Raw genomic sequence first — 20123 nt, 5'->3', positions numbered from 1 at the left:
ATATATGCTATGTTAAGATCCATGTTTTCTATCAAGTGTAATCTAACCCTTAACTTCCAAAGACCATGCCTGTTAGGTTTCCATATTCCTTCCAAATTTGCAAACTGCAATTCTACAGTATATATATATGTTATATACATATATTAGAGGTGTGTCTGTATTCATTTGCCCTCTCCAGACACATACCCTAACATACAAGGCAATTAATAATATTCTTTGAAAAGTCAAAGCTCTATTTTTATAATACATTCTCTATATAAGTTCTCATAACCCTAGGCTGACTCCTTAGCAAAACGGATGCGTATCAATTTTTAGTTCTTACCTGGGTCGTTAATAGCAAATCAACATGCTCAAACAATGACTACCTAATTATAATCACATTATCATGTTCAGCATATTGTGCTACTTTTAAGCTCTTTGCAGGCATTTAGATGGGCCACGTAAGCATAAAAACACTGAAGGTAAGAGAAAGTGGGTACGCCTCACCCCAAACATCTGCACACCTGGTATCTCTGCAGGCATCCATGCACTGAGCATGGAGGTCAGCAGGGAAAACATGAATCTGTTCAGTCTGATTATTCTGATCAGGGACACTAATAAGAAAGCTTCTAACTGCAGAAAAGTACATTCAAGTGAACAACCTTGCACAGCTCTTAGAGCTCAGTGCATAAAGAACTGCAGAGATAACAGGGATGTTTGTGACAGAACATCTGTACGAGCCCTTGCCTCTACGTTTTAACCCCAGCATGAGCATTCTCAACACTACAATGTACTATGCAGTGCTTTATAATTTCTCAATGAGAAATGCATCATATCTACCTTCTTCGACATGTATTCTTCAAAACATATAAACATATACAATGTGTTTTGTATAGAAGCATTTTAATGTTTTATTGTATCATTAACAAGGGACATACCTCTGGTTATACAAGTATGTGGCTCTTATCGGTTGTTTATGTAGGTGGTCAAATTAATATCCAACCATCAATATTGAAAAATGAAATCAGCAACTTTAAATGTTCTGTTCTGCCTTTTAATCAGGTAAATGTTTTAGGAATCCAGTCTAAATTATGAAATGAGAATGACCAAACTTTTATCTGTTTAGGATAATCCACACAGAGAACAACGCCCTGTCTTTGTCTTACTATTCCCAAACGACAGGATTGAGGCACAACTACAAAAAGAAAACTGGTTTGCAATATTTTTCTCAATTATATGGAAGATATCACAGCTGCATATTGCAGGAGAAACTGTAACTTACTTTAAATCCCTAGTTAGGATAAATGTGTGATAATAAATTAAAAATCAGTATAAAAATGGACATTACACTTGCTTATTATATTGAATGCTTACAGAATTACTAAAATTCTCTGGGTAAATCCAGACAGGAAGGAATACATACCAACAGCAAAAAAGTAACTTGGGACAACAACGTATGTATCTTGAATTGTTGGATAGGGAAATAATTTCATTCATTTAACGTACATCAGATCTGGCTAAATCACCATTATTCACACGAAATGTCTAATCCCTTTACCATGAAACTGTAAACACACAGCTACAATTTTCAGTCATCTTTCAAAAGCTGCGTTTACAGCATCACTGTAAAGATACTTACTGGCTGAGGACTGAGGTTGAATACGAGGTATTCCTCCATTTGGCACTTGAAAGTTTGAGTCACTTCTACTGTTTTTCACAGACTCAACATGGATGTTAGATGTCCTGGACAGGTTTGGAAGACTACGCCTTAGTTTTTCTGTATCAAAGAAAGATAACAAGAACACCACAACATACCATCTAATGCAGGAGACCGAACTCTTCTGACACCCGTAGCAACCTGAAGCACAGAGGCCCCGAGGGAGAGAAAAATGCTAAGTACAGGTCTGCAGAGCACAATTTTAGCTGCCAAATGATACATTATCAATTAAAACATTGAAAAGTATTTTATGTAAAATATTACGTTTATAAAAAGGAGTCTGAATCCTCACATAGAGCAAAATTAATTAATATTGGTTACTTTTTTGGGGACGTTAGGAAAATCAGTCCATTGATCCATTCTCTCAAAAATGGTGAATGCATATGCAACGGATGGCAACCTATTTACAATTTAAATGCCTGCATGGAGTCACACAGAACTAGTTCTCAGTCAGAACTATAATACTGAAATAAATAACAAATAAACTAGCAACATACTATTGGGGAAAAAAAAGTCTAGTGAATTAGGGCTTCATAATAATCTCACACTTCCACAAATGCCCCAAATCTGCTCTGGATGATCAGATTTTATTTTATTTAATACTCTCCCCCACCCCACACATCCTTCTAGGTGCCTACAGCAGATGTTACAGAATACACAGAAGGATTCAGACATTCACAATCTGTTTTCTGGTGGAACAGCCTTTGCCAGCTGACACCATTGTACAGAACCCTATTTATTTAGAAAACCAATGCTATACTTTTAGGAAGAAACAGTAGGAAACAAATTAGACTTTAGAATTTTTCAGAAGCCCTATAGAAGTGTTATTCAACCTTAGCAACTTTGCTGGCTGGGGGATTCTGGGAGTTGAAGTCCATATCCCATAGCTTTCAAAAAGTGTGGGGCTTGTACTCAAAATTTCTTCTTCACCATCCTAGTAGCACTCATTTACATGTAGAATGACCATCACCATAGATTAGGGGGGGAAAATAGCTAAAAGGTATGTTTGCTAGGCAATATTAAGCCTTATGAATCTTATCAGAAAAAAATTAACATTGATATTCATCATAATTGTGTAACAGTCCAGTTTAAATTTTGCAAAAAACAGTATCTTGGAACGCAAAGGCTTTTGTCTGAAAAACTGTTAGACACCAGGTTGAACTGTAAGCTGAGATATATAACAATTTATGCACTGGATGACTTAGTAGACCAGTACAAAAAAGAATCCTAAATCATAATTATGCAGTTGGACATAAACCTCAATAGGCAGTATAACATTCAGCAACTTTCTTTTGTAGAATATGAAGACCTGAGCTCTTGGATTTAGTATTACTACAAATAACATGAACTTAGCTTTATTAGCTGTCAGCAAATCAGCATCTGAACTAAGAAACAACACAAATGATCTCTTAAATTTAATAGAATTAACAATGTTGAATTTCCTTGACAGCTTTTGATACACCACAGAATGTACAGTTTTAAGTAAAATTAGGCTTAAAATATATTTCACTGATCACAACATACAATCTACTTTATGATTTTTTTTTTAGTTAGATAACATTTCTTGTTGTTTGTTGGTGTATCCCTTTTTGAGGTCAATGCAAGAGAAGCAAAAGCAAAAGCTCAAAGGGTGAAAAATAATGCAAACAGGGACAAAGATAAATAGAGCTATTCAAATAAGCTTGGTGCAGCCTGTTCATGAACTATGCCGAGAGTCATTATTTTAGAATCTAAACTTGTCTAATATGCAAATACATACTTTCATTCTGTCGTGATCATCTATCCTTCAATGCCTTCCCGTAGTAACTCCAGTAGTAACTACTGTAGGGGAGAACAGGATTATCCCCCCCAAATTATGGCCACCACCATCAGCAGTCTGTGATTACACAGAGACTGGAACTTAATCACAGAAATACCAGAATCTCTATGAGTAGCTATAACTTACTGTCATGTTGACTTTGTGAATTGTGCAAATCAATCTAATAGCAGCTACCAGCTTTTCTGCAGTTCCCTAATCAGTACAGTGGAAGATAGATGGGGACATCATATCTTACAAATAAAGACAGCCCCCTTATCCAGTACTGACCGTATTAGATAATTCCTGAATCCAACTCAAAGATGCAGGAACAACACATCTTTTTAATTTGTGAAGTATACAAATTACTCAGACTAATTCTCCTGATCCCTTTGGGAATTTTCAACCTACTTCTAATATAATTGTCTCCTTTCCTTTCAACCAGCTGCTCATTTATGGTGCAAGGGTATATGAGCATGCAGGGAAACATGAGATACGCAAGCGTAATTTGAAAGAAAAGACAGCTTAGATTTTCAGCCACAATATTACTTCTGTTACAGCAAGTCTATCGAGAACCATAAAATGCCATATACAAAAGTGGTCCTGATCGCATGGGTTGCGGAACATGAGTGTCATCACCTGCCATTCCAACCGAGCGCTATCAGTGCTGTTTCTCACATTTCCAAGTGCCTATCTCAGCTTATGGCTTCCCTTTCCACCCACCCTGTATAGTTTTTCCACTGAAACTAAATCCTATTTAAGAGTTAGTGGCAGACAGCACATGTGGGAGGAGCAGCAGAGTTCAGCGCCAGGGGATGAACAAGCCTGTCAGTGCAAAATACAAGATAGAATATTTTCCAGTCTGGCATTTTCCACACCATATGTGGGTATGTGAAAAGGGGAGGTGCAAGTCACAAAAGAGCAAGCTTACAAGATGTCACCCTCAATATTTCAGACAAACAGGGATACCTACTCCCTCTGGGAACTATGGATTATTTTCTGTTGGGCTTTCATAAGAGTTACTTCCACTACATTTTTTGAGATTGTCACAATTTAGGTACAAGCCATGCACTGTTTTTATTACTTGATTTATATTTATGATCTCTTCAAACATTTAATACAGTAAGATCTGCTTAGAAAAATATGATGTGTTCCAGACATTTTGTATTATTATTCTTGATCATTATCCTAACTGTTAACTGAGGGTTATAGGAATTATAGTACACGATTGCTGGAATAATTGAGTTCAAGAGCCAGGTAAGAAACATCTATACTGTGAGCAATAATGGTTTTATCTCTCACCATCTTCAACTCTTTTAAGAAAAAAAAATATTATTGCTCAAAGAGCTCAAGTTTTGTAATCTCCAAGTCAAAGAATTACATTTCAAGATGCCAATAACTGTTTGGTTGATAAGGATAAGGAAGATTTTTTCGCTCATCTTCATAACTCTCAGGTCTTAAGTCTGCCTGGTAACTAACATTCAACTTGCCTATGAAACAGTTAGCTGGGATTTCACTTACTGCAGAGGATATACAGAACTGAAAGAAAGCTTTAAAACAAGCAATGGAAGGGAGCAAACAGGCAATGAAAATTTTAAATGCAATCATTCTAAAATTGTGCTATACAATGTAGTCTGATATGTCCCCTTTCACAAAGCGGAGTTAGCAAGACATGACTTAGGAGATCTAAAGCAGGTGAGCTGAGAAGCAACAGGAACATCCAACAACAACAGAAAAATAACTGTACTGAGAACTGTTTGTGGGGTCTCTTAGTACAAGTTCAGTTTACCATATGTGGTTTTACGTATCTCATTAAATTCCATTAGAAAAAGTACCAACTTTTAAAGGAAATGTTAATAGAAACATCCTATTCATTTTTCTTTTGTAATGAGAATATTGGGAAATGTACATAGCTCACCCTGTAACAGTATCTTTCTACTTTGAAAAAAACTATTTAGTTTTTGGAGACAATGTATTTTGTAAATCAACTATACCAAAAAGCTCATGTTTTTCCTTCAGGTATAACATGCATACTACTAGATCTTGGAAACAGAAAAAAGAATAAAATGAATTAAATCCTGATATAATAAGCTGAAATCAAACCTCAATTGTTCTTTTAAAATGTATACTTTCCTCCTCCTTCCATATATCCTCATCAGTCCTAATGGCCCTCCCCTGTTTTTTTCATTTCAAACTAAGACTGACTAAATTCAAGGGGCAAAGCATTTTCATTTGCGGCACCAGGTGTACAGAATTCTTTCTCAAGTAAACAGTCCTGGCTTCATGCATCAGTTTGTTTGAAGTTAAGAATGAGCACTTCATTTTCCAACTATAGTTTTGTATTATCTGTAATTTGTTGCTTGCTTTGCCATTTGATCACTGCTTCATTTTGGAGTTGTGTATATTGACAATAATTTATATTTCAATTGGTTTTGGGACTTCCGTTGGGGACATGGCGGACTGAACAGCTGTGCCCACAGGCTCAGCAGGCAGAGCTGACAACACAGCAGTTTTTTCGGACTCAGGCAGGTTTTTCCTGAAGCCCAGGAGTGTTTTTCCGGAAAAAGGAAAACACCTGGAATTACCCCATCTGTCCTCTGGACAGCTGCTTGCAGCCAGAGGATCGCAAGCAGCGTTCACACTCGACTGGTAAGAGCAGCCGGGAGGCTGGGACATCACCATTTTTCCAAGCCACGCTATAGCCTTAAAGGGACACTAAGACCGCCCACCCCATTTCTAAATCACCCAATTTATATTTCTTTTAAGTACACATACCCTAAGAGAGGCTTTCTACAGCAAGGAGAAGCAGGCTTTCTTGGTGCTTATCGTTATTTTGGGGATTAATTTTTTAAAAAAAATCTTTTTAAGTTTTGGGCTTTGTTTTCCCTCCAAATATTAAGGAGGACTGAAAGTAAATAATTGCCTCTCTGTTATTATTTTTGTACTAAATTTGAAGATATTAGCATTCTTCTACATGTTGAATTGGCTGTTTTGAACTTTCAGTTTTTTGCCTCTACTTTCCCTGGGGAACTATCTGCATATCTCACTTTCACATATGTAAACACATTTCGGAATTTTTTCACATCTTTGACTTTCACTGGTTAAGCTCCTAGGGGGCGCCATAATCTACTGCATGAGACATGGAGGATTTTAAACAGACTTTCTCTGACTTCCAACAAGATTTTAAACAGATTCTTTCTGATTCCTACGAAGTTTTTATGCAAGGCATTCAGGACATTGTGGAAAATATGAGGTCTAAAATGTGTCATCTGGTTGGGGATGTCATGGATGAAACTGAGGAATTTAACAGCGACAGAAATGTTTCTTCTAACAGTGAGATGGGGATTTCTGTTGAAATGCTGAATGAAGACTGGATAGTCAAGTTGGAGAAATTTAAAGTTGCAAGCCACAAGTGAAATTGATCTTCTGGTGGAGTGAAGTCAAAGTTTTTGAGGGGTGCAGTTGGGCTGTTCGATTTTTTAAAGAAAAAAGTTCTGCACGTTATGGGGATCTGTAAATGCTCTGGTTTATTTTGAAGTGGGATAAGGGTTTAAGAATATTTATCTGGATTGTTTTTAGGGTTTGGCTGATTTTACTTATCTTTAAAGATTTGGATTAAGATTATTAAGGTATAATTTAAAAAATAGTAAATGTCTACTTGGATGGTTTTGGGTTTAATATGATTATTAAAATTGTTATATTATCAAGTACAATGGCAGATAATTTGTATGTTTTTTAGTTTGATCTTTATTATAGTAGACAGAAATGTATAAAATAGTGGTAGGAAGAAAATAAAGAAATGTTATCTTTAGGGGGAGTTGATTAGGAGGTTTATATAAATTTTTCTTTTTTTTTCTTTTAATATAAGGGGAGGGAGTAACTGTACCTAGTGATTCTTACAATGTGTCAATGGAATGATTTATAGAAATAATGTGATTTTGGTTTAATAAAGAGTAATGGATTATGGAAATGTTTGTATATCCTTGCTATTAATAGTCGGAAGTCACCTCTTTTTGTAACTTTGAAAAATTTTCTCTTGTGTTTCTACACTTTTTTAGTTCTTTCTTTTTTTTCCCTTGTAGTTTTTTGTTTTTCTGTAGTTTTTATCTTTGCTTGAAACTTAATAAAATTCTTATAAAAATAATTTATATTTCAATTGGTTTTATGTAGCTTTTAAGTATATTATCCTATCACTTTTTTATTATGTTATGCTAGCCCTCATTTTTTTTTTTTTAAAAAAAGGCAGATAGTAATTTGTCTCTGACAGTCACTATCTTGACCTGGTTAACCTTATTTTTTCCTAGTGGATATTCTTCTTGATGGACTTCTCAGTATGGGAACGATTTGAAAATTACATGGCCACAGAACACAATTATTTTCAGAGCTTATTGATTTCTAATTGTCCTAATGAAATAAACTGTCAGAACGCTTATTTTACCCTTCCTTGTATCTTTGGCTGTAATGTCATACTGTTCAGCATCTGGCCTGGCCTGGCCTGGCCTGGCCTATTCTATTCTAATAATTTACAGGGCAGCCCATTTCACAACTGTAGTTTTAAATGCTCCCATACCGACTAGGAGCACACCATCACCACTATTTGAAAGCTTCATGCATAAAATTGGAGACAAAGTCTTTTACCTTCATTTTTTACAGTGGCGGTCTGTAAATCAGGGGGATGTCCTTGAAGTGAAAGGCGAGGTTGCTGCAAGCGGCTAATCATGGGCTGAGGTGATACTCTGCTGTACTCTATTCCTCTAGCAGGGGATCGAGATCTAGGAGAATTCCTTGGGGACTGTTTTGGTGAAGGCCGTGGTGAATTGCGTGGTGATGGAGAGAACCTATTCATAGCCGGGTGCACTGCATGATGGCAGCTGTCTTCTTCATCTTCTAAGCTCTGGGCATCAAGTTCCTGGTCACTAAAAGTTCCACGCCGCATAGAACTACATGAAGAACCAGAGCTACGCCGCGAAGCAGTTGCTGCATATTCTTGCCGAAGACCTAATGACAGAAAGAATATTGATTAGTACAAACAAGGAACATTTGGCTTACCTGTAAATATTTTTATCCTAGGAAAGAAAGAACACTTAACTTTACAATTATTTACTTAAAAATACCCTGCTTGTCTTTATAAAAGAAACAAAACTTAGAAAAAGGAGCACCATAAAACCAATAAAATAATAGACCATTCAATTCAACTTTATTCATTTATGGCCAAAGACCAAAAGCAAGCAAAACATTCTTGTTTTGAAATGGTGCCCTGCTGTGTGAAATTCTGATCATTCATGTTTTGCAACCATCCAATCCAAATTCTTCTTAATGTGGGTCTCCTGCCCCATCCCAAATGCATTTTTTGGTTAGAATGTGAACGCCCCTTTAGCAGCAGCTTAAATATGCATCTGAACGTAAGTTAAATCACACATCTGATTGCTGGTCCAACTTATTATGGCTTGTGAGTTTATTTCTATTTGAAGGAAGACAGGGTCAGGCACCAAACAACAGTAGGCTCAGTACCTTTGTTGTTGTTGTTGTTAGTTGCCGTCGAGTCGCTTATGACTCATGGCGACCCTATGTATAACAGAACGAAGTGCTGTTCGGTCTTGCGCCATATGCCTGACTGTTCCAATGTTTGCATCCATTCTTGCTGTAACTGTATCAATCCATCGCATTGAAGGTCCTCCTCTTTTCTGCTGGCCCTCGACTTTACCAAACATGATGTCCTTTTCAAGCGATTGGTCTTTCCTGACAATGTGCCCAAAGTATGAGAGTCTAAGCCTAGTTATCTTTGCCTCTAGGGAGCATTCTGGTTGTGTTTCTTCTAAAACTGATTTGTTTGTTCTTCTGGCAGTCCATGGTATTTTCAATAATCTTTACCAACACCATTAATCTGAATGCATCAATTCTTCTTCTATCTTCCTTTTTTAAAGTCCAACTTTCACAGGGATATGTGGCACTTGAGAAGACCATGGCATGAGCCAGACGCACCTTGTTTTTATGCTGACATCTTTACTTCTGAAAACTTTAGATAGGTGTTTGATGGCAGATTTTCCCAGCGCGATACGTCTCAGCACCTTAGCACTGAAGATTTCGGTGGTTGCAGGGAGTGGTATATTCTCATTGCAGCTGGCAAATCTAATGACTGCATTGGCAGTTTTGTGAGCTCAAGCTATGATCTATCAAGTTTGTTGTATCCAGGAATTAGATAATTGGAAATAGATGAGTAAATATTTTAAAAAACTTTATTTGCTTGATGGGATGGCTATTATTTTTCATATATGCTGGGAACACTGCTTGGTGAAGAGCAACATCTTCACTTTTGAATAATTTATTTTCAACCTCTCAGTTTGGCAATGTTCAGCCAATGCCCCAAAAAGAGCTCAATAAAATAAATAAAACAATAGACAAAAATAATTCAGCATAAAGCAAAGAAGGCAGAAGTTTAATATAAAACAAATACAGATTGAGCCTCTCTGGTAAGAGCTTTCACAGCCTGAAAATTGAAATTGAGAATCTCATATAATCTCACTGCAAGAAATAGGTAGCCGCATACCTGGGCCACTGTGGTAGATGGCTTTAGAAGAACAAGATCGGGGTGAGGGAAGCAGTCCTTAGGATATCCTGTCCCTAAGTTTTTAAACTTTTTTTGTAGGTAACTATAAACAAATTGAGCTACACCCACAAGTAAACTGGAAAGCAATGCAGAATGAACTTGCAATGTGGATTCAACGTCAGTTCCAAATTTAGCATTTTTACCAATACAACATCTTTTTTTATCAAGATTTAACCACACTTTATTAGGCCAGCTCTTAATAAACTCAGAAACCAAATGTTTCACAGCTTCTACAGCAGCAGTTGGAAAGACAAAGCTAGGCATTATTCACATCTTAATGACACCCAACCCCAAATGGCTACAATATGCCTCTAAGTTGTCCAGCCAGAAAACAACACAGTAGCTTGATTGTTATGGTTACAACATCTCTAACCAAAATCTTATTGGCAGTATTAACTGTATGCTACTGTATAGTGAAAGATTAATTCTGTGGAGAAATTGTATCACAGGAGCTCTGAGCTGAACAGAAATATAATAAATAGACACATACAAATGTTGGGCCAACACCTACTGACAAACTGTTAATACCGATTTTAATATGATACACTTTACTTTTTTCTATGGTGGGGAAGACAGAAAGAGACACTTTTCTGATTGCTTGCAGGATTTGTCCAATTCCTGTCCCACCTCCCTTTTGCATTTAGATTAGGTTGGATCAGGCTGTAATTACAATGCCAAAGTAATTGACATTATAATGATATATTTTTCTCCAACAAATCTGTGGCTTTTTATTTTATCCAGCAAACATGATGAAGACTTAGGTTTCCAGCGAGGCTCACATCAACCAACAAATTTTAGTTGAAATCTTCCCACAAGTCCCTTGTTTTATTCTGGATAAGTTACTCAATGCAATAAAGTAGAACCTTTTATGAAACTAGTTTCAGTTATGTTGGCTCAACAGGCAAATCAATGAAGGAAAATTGTCCTGTAAGTCTGAACTGAAATCTTGCCTGGCAAATGCTGCCCCCAGCGCAGCTCTCTAAAGGGACTGTAACCAAGGAACTTAAAAATTATGGTATTAACTCTGATTAATTCCCAGCCTCTTACAGGAAGATAATAATGCAACAGTAGTCCATATGTAGACTTTCCCATCCTTCTTGATAAACTTACTGGGAGATGGAGATGGTGTTACAGGAACTGTCCATTCAACTCCAGAACCTGTCTTCCATTACAATCAACATGTCATCTGTGTTTCCAATGGTCTTTTTGGGAATTAAGAGGCCAAGAAATCTGTCAAATTTCTAAAATGTTCCCATTTGTTACCAGTTTATGGCCACACCGTAAAAATGTACCATAGCAATTATTTTAAAATGCATTCAGGGCAAATTGCTGCATGGAAGCATACATGGACACCTTTCAGTCTTGATCATGTGTACTTTTATTTTTAGTTTCTTTCTCTATTTTTATTTCACCTTTTAGTCTTTCCTATTGTTTTCCATTCTTCTTGGCCTATATACATCTCAAATCTCCCTGTTTCTTCATGTACTGCCTTCATCTTAAATCCTTGCAGTTTACCAACAAAACCAAATATGCTAAAAACAGTAGTCAAAAACTACATTTTTACTTCTTTGATGTGAAAAGTACTTACTTTCCTCCTGCATTCGAGCTAAAATTTGCACATCAGTTAAGTCGTTTAGTTTATAATTAGATCCAATTGAGTCTTCATCCATTTCTGAAGCACTTAATTCACTGTCTATAGAGGACTGTGGGCTTAGTGGAGGATTTCGATCTGAACTTTTGAAATGACCTATAAGAAAAGGAAAATTAATAAAGACAGACATCCACTATCCACTATCTTATCAGCATGATTTATAGAACATTGAGGGTAGAAAGAAAAAACCTCCAACAACTCAAGCATGTTGAGACATAAACTCATTCTTCTTCAGGTTAGGTACTGAGCGATTTACAATGTGCTGGCCTTAAATGAACTTCTAAAGGAACAATGTTGACTGGGGCAAATATTGAAACTCCTAAAGTGTTTTAAAGAAAAGTTAAAACAAGCCTTTATTGTTTCGACTTCTGTAGCTCTTTGTTCACCACTCTCACAGTAACTGCATTTTAATTTCAATTTTTTGCTATTAAGGAAAGGCACACAAAACTGCACCTCCGCCAGGAAAGAGGAATTTATAAATGCCAAATAAAATAAATGTAAAAATCACTTTAACACATGTTTGTAAGTGTACTAGTCTACCTGGACCAGAATTTGGGCATACTCTGGTTTGTAGGAAGTTAACTGCTTAACTCCAGTACCCAGATAGACTTCTTAATCTAAGGGAGGGAGGGAGGGACTTGAACAGACAAAGCAATATAAGGATTACAGCCCCAAATTCTTCAGATATTATTAAAATGTTGCTAATAGAGTGCCTTATCTGCATAAACTGTATAAGCAGAGATAGATCCAAACATCTGAAATGAAAGAAGTCATTAAAAGCTAACAAGTTGTTCTTGGTGTCCATCATTTGCAACTTAGATCCGAGTCCCTTACCTGAGTTGCTAGGATATACAAGCTGTTTCACTAAAGGAGCCTTCACTGGTGTAGGGGAAGAATTGAAGCTAGTGCTGTAGGGACTGCCAGCACTGGGGCTACAGGAGTTTGTGTAATTGACAGCACTGAATGGGTTACTATATAGGCTGTGTCTCTTGAGAGCTGCAGGACAAAACAGAAAACAAAATTCAAATCCTGTTTCACAGCACTTAAAATTGCAGTTCCGATTTTAATTTCATATATCATGTTATCAGTGAGGTACAGAATATTGGTACAAAGTAGAATAAATAATTTTCAACTTTTAAAAAGTACTATTTTTCCTATGGTAAATGCTACAGTCAAGTTATTTAAGCTATTGTTTTTATTGCTTTATAGTTGACTAAGTCATTTCTGTTTTGCTTACTGAAAACTCAGGTTCAATTTCTGCACCAGTTGAATTAGACCTTAACAAAATGTAAGACAGGGATCAGTACATTTTTCAGGCAAAATTACCCAAAAATATCATGGGAGATTTGGCAATCTCACTCCTTGTGCTCTCCTGTAATCAAGCAAGATCTGATGCAATAACATCAGAATCTTATAATTTGGTGCTCTTTTCCAACAATGTATTTTTAAAAATTGTGGATCCATAGATGCCACTGGAGGTATCAGGCACACTAAACTACGGTTAAAAGAAAAGAAAAACTTTACTAAAGGCAGAAATGGCTTTGGTTGCACCGGGACTGGGAGCAATAAATTGGATAAATCACATCAAAAAGCAGTAAGCAAAATTCATTTATGTGAAGTTGCTTGACATTGAAGAGGAAAAGGAAAAAACATAACAACAACAACAACAACAAACAAGAACTAAGAAGTTTGGGACACAAAAACCAGACATATAATCAGTTCTTGTTCCAACTGAGAATATACAGCTAATGTAGACATTTTGCTGTCATATCTTAAAGAAATAATAAAAATGGATATGGTTAAAAATAACTGGTAAATGGGAACTACCGTCTAATTGTTACAAATAATTTTAAAACATCTCTTCACTTATTAAGAGCACAAGCTCTCTACAATCCCATCAATTTTTAATTTTTAAATTTAATTAGGCAATTACTAATATTAAATTCCAATTACGTAACAGTCCAGAAAATGATCAGCTCATCTTCTCTATTCTATGCATTTCAGATGTCCTTGAGGTTTTTTTTGCAAAAAAATTGCAGATTGAATGTTATTTTACATGCCATTTCCCATATGCCAATTTATTTAGAACAAAATGATAAAGTACAAAACAACTGCCATGCTGATATACTTATTAGACTGTAAGTACAATAGAGATGGACACTTGTGTCCCATGAATTTTTAATACAAGAAAGGATATATTTAATCTTCCCATTAATGTGAATTGGATTTAAAATGGGCTAACTTTCACTGGAGCATAACTCCTATGTTAAAAAAAAAACTTTTCATATTAAAACACTACATGTTTAAAACATGTTGGCATAAAAAAAAAACCAATTCAGAAGCTCACCTGACATGGTCTGTTCAAGCCTATGGATCAATGACTTTTTAGCACATTCAATGTCTGGAGTTGGATAATCCAGGATTTGCCTGCACCAAACCAGTGGACTCATTGATTTTTGCACTGGAGTCACTTTCTTCTTTGGTGATGTATACAACCTAATGGAAAATAAACACACAAACATTAAAAGGGGATATACAGCCAAATTAAAACTTCAGTGTGTTGTTGTTCTTTTTAACAAAAAAATCACAGGTCAAGACAGTTTTCTTTTAAATACATATTTTTCAGCATGCTTGAAAATTAAGAGATAGCCTTTCCCTGATCTAACGTGCCCGCCTAAACAAGACAGTCAGAGAATGCCTACTTGGGATCCCCAGATACCAGGGGGAAAGGACCTGAAGGCAGGCACTCTCTGTAGGGGCTCCCCTCTGAGACAGCTTATCTTCAGAAGCAAGAAGACCCGCCCCCCCCCGCCACTTATAACCTTCTGGAAAGCTGTAAAGACCTGGCATTTTTGGAATTGATTCTGGAACTACCAATGTAATCTTTAGTTTCATTATTGTACTAGATGGTTTATATTTTATATTATTTTATTGTTGTTCTTGTTGCTGTTGTATGATGAACATTGTAAACCACCTGTCCACCACTGAGGCAGTGATAGACAGACAGCCTGCCCGCCCTCTGGAAAAAAAATCAGATCAATATTGATTTCAGTATGCAAAATCAGATTTTATAAATTCAGTAAAAAGCATGGCAACTATCTTGTGCATCATACAACAAAGGAGTATATGCCCTGGTCTTAAACATATACAAAGAGAAATCCACTTGTTTTTCCAGATCTCTTCTCCTCCCTACAGCCTCCTACACACCCATAAGCCTTTTCTGTGCATAAGGAAACACTCAGAAATAGTATGGAATGAGGCTCAGAACGCTGAAGTGGGATGGGAAGAAACTATACAAGAAGGAGCTCCTGCCCAGTTTTTAGACTAGCACTTTTGATGCAGTCCTGAGCCACATTCCCATTTTTCCTGGGGATCCTCCAACATGGAGAGCAGTTTTGTTTTGCTTTTTAAAGAGTTATGAAAGATGAACATAGGAAAAGAGATGGGAAAACAAAATTAAACAGTACAAGTCTAAAATCTAGCTTACACACTAGAAACCCAAATAATTTGACCTGAATTTATAACTGCTAGAAAAATAAGCTGCAGGATAAAATATTGCATGAAGTATTTGTAACACAAATTGCCAATATTCCAATAAGGAAAAAGCCAGGGAGTTTCAGAAAAACATCTATTTCTGTTTTATTGACTATTCTAAAGCCTTTGACTGTGTGGACCATAACAAACTGTGGCAAGTTCTTAGCGGTATGGGGATACCAAGTCATCTTGTATGCCTTCTGAGGAATCTGTATAACGACCAAGTAGCAACAGTAAGAACAGACCACGGAACAACGGACTGGTTTAAGATTGGGAAAGGAGTACGGCAGGGCTATATACTCTCACCCTACCTATTCAACTTGTACGCAGAACACATCATGCGGCATGCTGGGCTTGAGGAATCCAAGGCTGGAGTTAAAATCGCTGGAAGAAACATTAACAATCTCAGATATGCAGATGATACCACTTTGATGGCTGAAAGCAAAGAGGAACTGAGGAGCCTTATGATGAAGGTGAAAGAAGAAAATGCAAAAGCTGGCTTGCAACTAAACCTCAGAAAAGCCAAGATTATGGCAACCAGCTTGATTGATAACTGGCAAATAGAGGGAGAAAATGTAGAAGCAGTGAAAGACTTTGTATTTCTAGGTGCGAAGATTACTGCAGTTGCTGACTGCAGTCAGGAAATCAGAAGACGCTTAATCCTTGGGAGAAGAGCAATGACCAATCTCGATAAAATAGTTAAGAGCAGAGACATCACACTGACAACAAAGGCCCGCATAGTTAAAGCAATGGTGTTCCCCGTAGTAACATATGGCTGCGAGAGCTGGACCATAAGGAAGGCTGAGAGAAGGAAGATCGATGCTTTTGAACTGTGGTGTTGGAGGAGAATTCTGAGAGTGCCTTAGACTGCAAGAAGGTCAAACCAGTCCATCCTCCAGGAAATAAAGCCAGACTGCTCACTTGAGGGCATGATATTAAAGGCAAAACTGAAATACTTTGGCCACATAATGAGAAGACAGGACACCCTGGAGAAGATGCTGATGCTAGGGAGAGTGGAGGGCAAAAGGAAGAGGGGCCGACCAAGGGCAAGGTGGATGGATGATATTCTAGAGGTGATGGACTTGTCCCTGGGGGAGCTGGGGGTGTTGACTGACAGGAAGGTCTGGCGTGGGCTGGTCCATGAAGTCACGAAGAGTCGGAAGCGACTAAACGAATAAACAACAAAAGTTGTAACACCCCAAACACTTTAGCACTTGACACTAAAGCTTCAATCTAGTGTTTCCATGATAGTTTATGAAACATATTCACCACCCAAAGCATGGGCAGGTACTTACAGCAGACCTGTAATGTTTTTAAAAAGTCTTTTAAAGTCTCAGTGAATAAAAGTGTCTTCACCTGGACCTAATGTTAGGAAGATAATAGGCACAAAATCATTCTTCCTATTCCAAGGAGCCTACCACCAAGGCAACATTCTTATACATTTCATCAGAACAAACATAACATGGGAAAAAAAAGAAAAGGATTACAAAAACTGTATACATTGTTCATTGAAAGTGTATGTATAAACAATTAGTACAGAGAATCGCTATTATATTTGTAACTTTTTATCATTCTGCAATTGTAGCTAAATAAAAAGTTATGAGTGAAATAGCAATTCCCCATATTTAATGCCTATATGCACTCTGAATGAACAATATGGCTGCGGTATGCTGTTTTATTGATTTCCCAGTCTTTTATAGCAATTTTATCGCAATTTATATTGTTGTGACTTCCGTGTATATATCAGTATTTATCAGTATTTGAAGTTTTTAATGTGACCAATGAGCTTGCTTCTTGGTTTTTGTTTGTTTCTAATCTAGGTTGGACTGACAACAATAACTATTCACAGGGGATAATACATTACGTCTGAATAAAACTAGTAGGAACTCTTTTGGTCTTCATTTCTTCAGAATCACTTGCATCATCATGCTTAGATTTCTCAGATTTTTATGCGCTTTTGGGTTACAGTTGACAAACTACTTTAAAATATCACGTTATAACGTGGTCCTACCGCATGACTAGTATCCAGTTTGCACCAGATGTGACAACACCCAAACTGGTCAATTTACCCTATTCAACAAGACCAATCCACTGACCACAGATGTCACAACAATATAAACTGCTATAAAAGACTGGGAAATCAACAAAACAGCACACCACATCCATATTGTTGCCAAAATATCTTCACTGATGTGAACATGAATTCATCAAAAGTCTTTGATTAAGGAAATAATGTATTTTGGAAAACAGTTTATCAAACACTATTTCCACTATCAGAACACTGGAAGTTATCTACAGGAGAGTGTAAAGTTCTTCAGCCTAATAGCAAAATATCTGGCTGTTGGTGGGGAAATAACACTTTTCATACAGATTGCTCTACTTCAGAGAAGAGAATAGCGCAGAATAGTGGAAATGGAAAAGAGTTAAATTAACAAATCAGCACCTAATGACCCTCAGGATACTATTTCTACTCTGTTTATTCGAGAATTGTTTCTGAGTAGGAACATACTGGACTGTACTAGCAAAGAACTATCAAAGAAAAATGAAGTTAAAACAAGTTTATCCATGTTCATTTCACAATTATGAAATTAGCCTAATGAATCATGTTGCAGATGAATGAGATAGGGCAGCTGCTCCTATGCTTCTAGATATATGTCTGAATATTTTTTCTTCATTACTTAAATGTACTAGGGTATGGTCTGTCAAGAATGAAGCAAATGTAAAACAAAGGGAAAAAAGAAGCTTTTACTCAGTCAATACCAGCAATGCATATAAAAGGAGGGAATCGCTCCATGCCCCAATTTTAAGTGTCCAAGTCTTGATTTCATTCATTTATTTATTAGATCTGTAAGCTGCCACAATCAAATGACATCATGCACCCGTAACACATCATCTCTTACTCTATTATTTAATTTTGGTGCCATTAACACACATCAGTCCTGACTCACCATTTTGAGAATAACTGCAATGTACCCTAATATTCGTGTGCATGATTATGTATAAATAGGTAAAGCTGAAGAGGATTAGGGGAGAGTCCAAAAACCTTACAGACTATTGGCTTTTCTTACTAATGTACTTTCCAGATCTTTATGGCACATTCTACATACCTTTCAAGTATTTTTCTAACATGCAACATCACCCTCTATTTTGTTTGTTTAAGAACAGCTACTTTGGTGTCTTTCCAAGAAATAGGATTCTAATCCCAAAAGGGTCCCTTGAACTCATGTGTGTAAACTAGCAGAGTTAAGGCTGAGAGAAAAAGGCACCCAAAGTAACTATGATCTAATTCAGTGTTTTTCAAACTTAAGACGTGGGGACTTCAACACCCAGAATTCCCCAGACAGCACACTTTTCCCAAGTTTGGAAAAACACTGATCTAATTCAACCCAACCCAACCCAGCCCAGCCCAGCCCAGCCCAGCCCAGCCAGTATTCTAGCCAGAGTTAGACCAGCAAACCTCACCAGTTCTAACAACCTGCTTTGAACTTTTCACCACTCTGTTATATTTACCAGATATTTCAAAGAGGCACAGTGTAAAAACGGGCAGATTCAGTGCATCATCCAACCCGGTTGTGTCTTTTCTCAGTTGCTATAAAAAAAGTGCGCCCAGGCCCACCAAGGGAGATTCCCAAGCCTTTTTTCCTGCTCTCCTTGCTGTGCGAAGAAGGGAAAGGCTGGAGGGTCGCTCTGCGGGGAGCCCACCCCCCAGAAGGCCCCGTAGGGCGATCCCAGCTTTGGGGACCCTTGCTCCCCGCAGGGATATCCAGGGCTAGCCAGCCTTCCCGGGTCCCCAATATCTGGGGCAGGAGGTCCTTCCTTCCCGGTTCAGACGTAGCCTCCCTCCCCGGAGCGCTACGCCCCAGCCATGTCGGCCCAGCCACCCCTCCGCGCTCCTCACCAGCCCGTCTCGTCCTCTTCGCAGCCAGCCAGCCGGTCCAGCTCGTCGGGCCTCAGCGGCTCCACCTCGTCCAGCAGGCCGCTCTTCTCGCCAGCCGCCTCCGCGCCCCGCTCGTCGCCCTGGGGAGGCCGCAACGGCCCGGCCTTGGGGCTGAGGCCGCGGGTCTCCAACCCCAGGAGCGACGGCGAGGAGGACGGGGAGAGCTGGGCGGCAGCGGCGGCGGGCGGCGTGAGGAGCAGCGGCGGCGTGCCAGCGCCCGAGCCGCCTCCGCCGCTGAGGAGCCGCTTGGGGCTGCCGCCGGGCGCCCCGGCTGCGCTGCGGATGCGGAGCTGCTCGTTCTGCTTCTCCAGCTTCTTCACCAGCTCCTGCAGCTTCCGCACTTCGGCGTCGGCGTTCACGTTGGAGTTGATGTCCTCCATGGCCCCCGCCGCCGCCGCCGGCCCTCTGTCAGGCGGTGTCTCCCGCTCCCTCAGGCCGAGGCCGCCCGCTTCCCGAGACAGACGGGCCCCCCCTACACGGCCGGGCGGGGAAGCGCAGCCTCGCCGCTCCCGCCTCCGCCTTGTCGGTTGCCGGCGCCGGTCCCGCCTCAGCTGCGGCCCCGCGCGGCGGAGGGAACCGACACGTAGATCCGGCCGCGGGCCTGGCTGTCCCCAGGGAGGGAGGCCGGTCGCCCGCCCGCCCGGACAATCGGCGTGGGGAGGAGGAGCGTTGCTCCCTGGAAGCCCCCGCGAGGACGCCCTCCGTGGCTGCGGGAGCCGCGCCGTTGTTGGGTCGTTGGAGTCGGGGCGTGGGAGCCCCTGGCTGGGGAGCGGGCCGACTGGGCACCCCGACCTGCAGGCCGGCTTTTTTTGCGGGGGGATGCTGTGTTTGAAATCTGGCCGGTTCCTCTGAAAGAAGTGGCAGCCCATCAGGATAGGCACGAAAGGCGCTCTCTTCCCGAGG

At 39.0% G+C, this 20123-nt stretch overlaps 1 protein-coding gene across 3 annotated transcripts in view; it reads right to left on the bottom strand.

Annotated features, from left to right (window-relative positions):
• The window catches only part of SLAIN2 (SLAIN motif family member 2), a 33268-nt gene extending 13430 nt beyond the window's left edge, over positions 1-19838 (bottom strand). The window contains exons 1-6 of one of the 3 annotated variants that reach the window (XM_063310653.1): positions 19182-19838; positions 14097-14245; positions 12584-12745; positions 11687-11845; positions 8130-8489; positions 1619-1756 (exon numbers count right to left, since the gene is read on the bottom strand). In XM_063310653.1, coding sequence (XP_063166723.1) covers positions 1619-1756; positions 8130-8489; positions 11687-11845; positions 12584-12745; positions 14097-14245; positions 19182-19600 — 1387 coding nt within the window. In that variant the 5' untranslated portion in view covers positions 19601-19838. The remainder of the gene's footprint in view (positions 1-1618; positions 1757-8129; positions 8490-11686; positions 11846-12583; positions 12746-14096; positions 14246-19181) is intronic. The other 2 variants (XM_063310651.1, XM_063310652.1) reach the window with 2 other exon arrangements.
• Positions 19839-20123: the final 285 nt, after the last annotated feature.

Source organism: Candoia aspera, chromosome 8 (genome assembly GCF_035149785.1).
Source record: "Candoia aspera isolate rCanAsp1 chromosome 8, rCanAsp1.hap2, whole genome shotgun sequence".
NCBI classification, from domain to species: Eukaryota; Metazoa; Chordata; class Lepidosauria; order Squamata; family Boidae; genus Candoia; species Candoia aspera.
The sequence above is the reverse complement of the archived record's forward strand: the minus strand, read 5'-3'. Positions and strand labels throughout refer to the sequence as shown.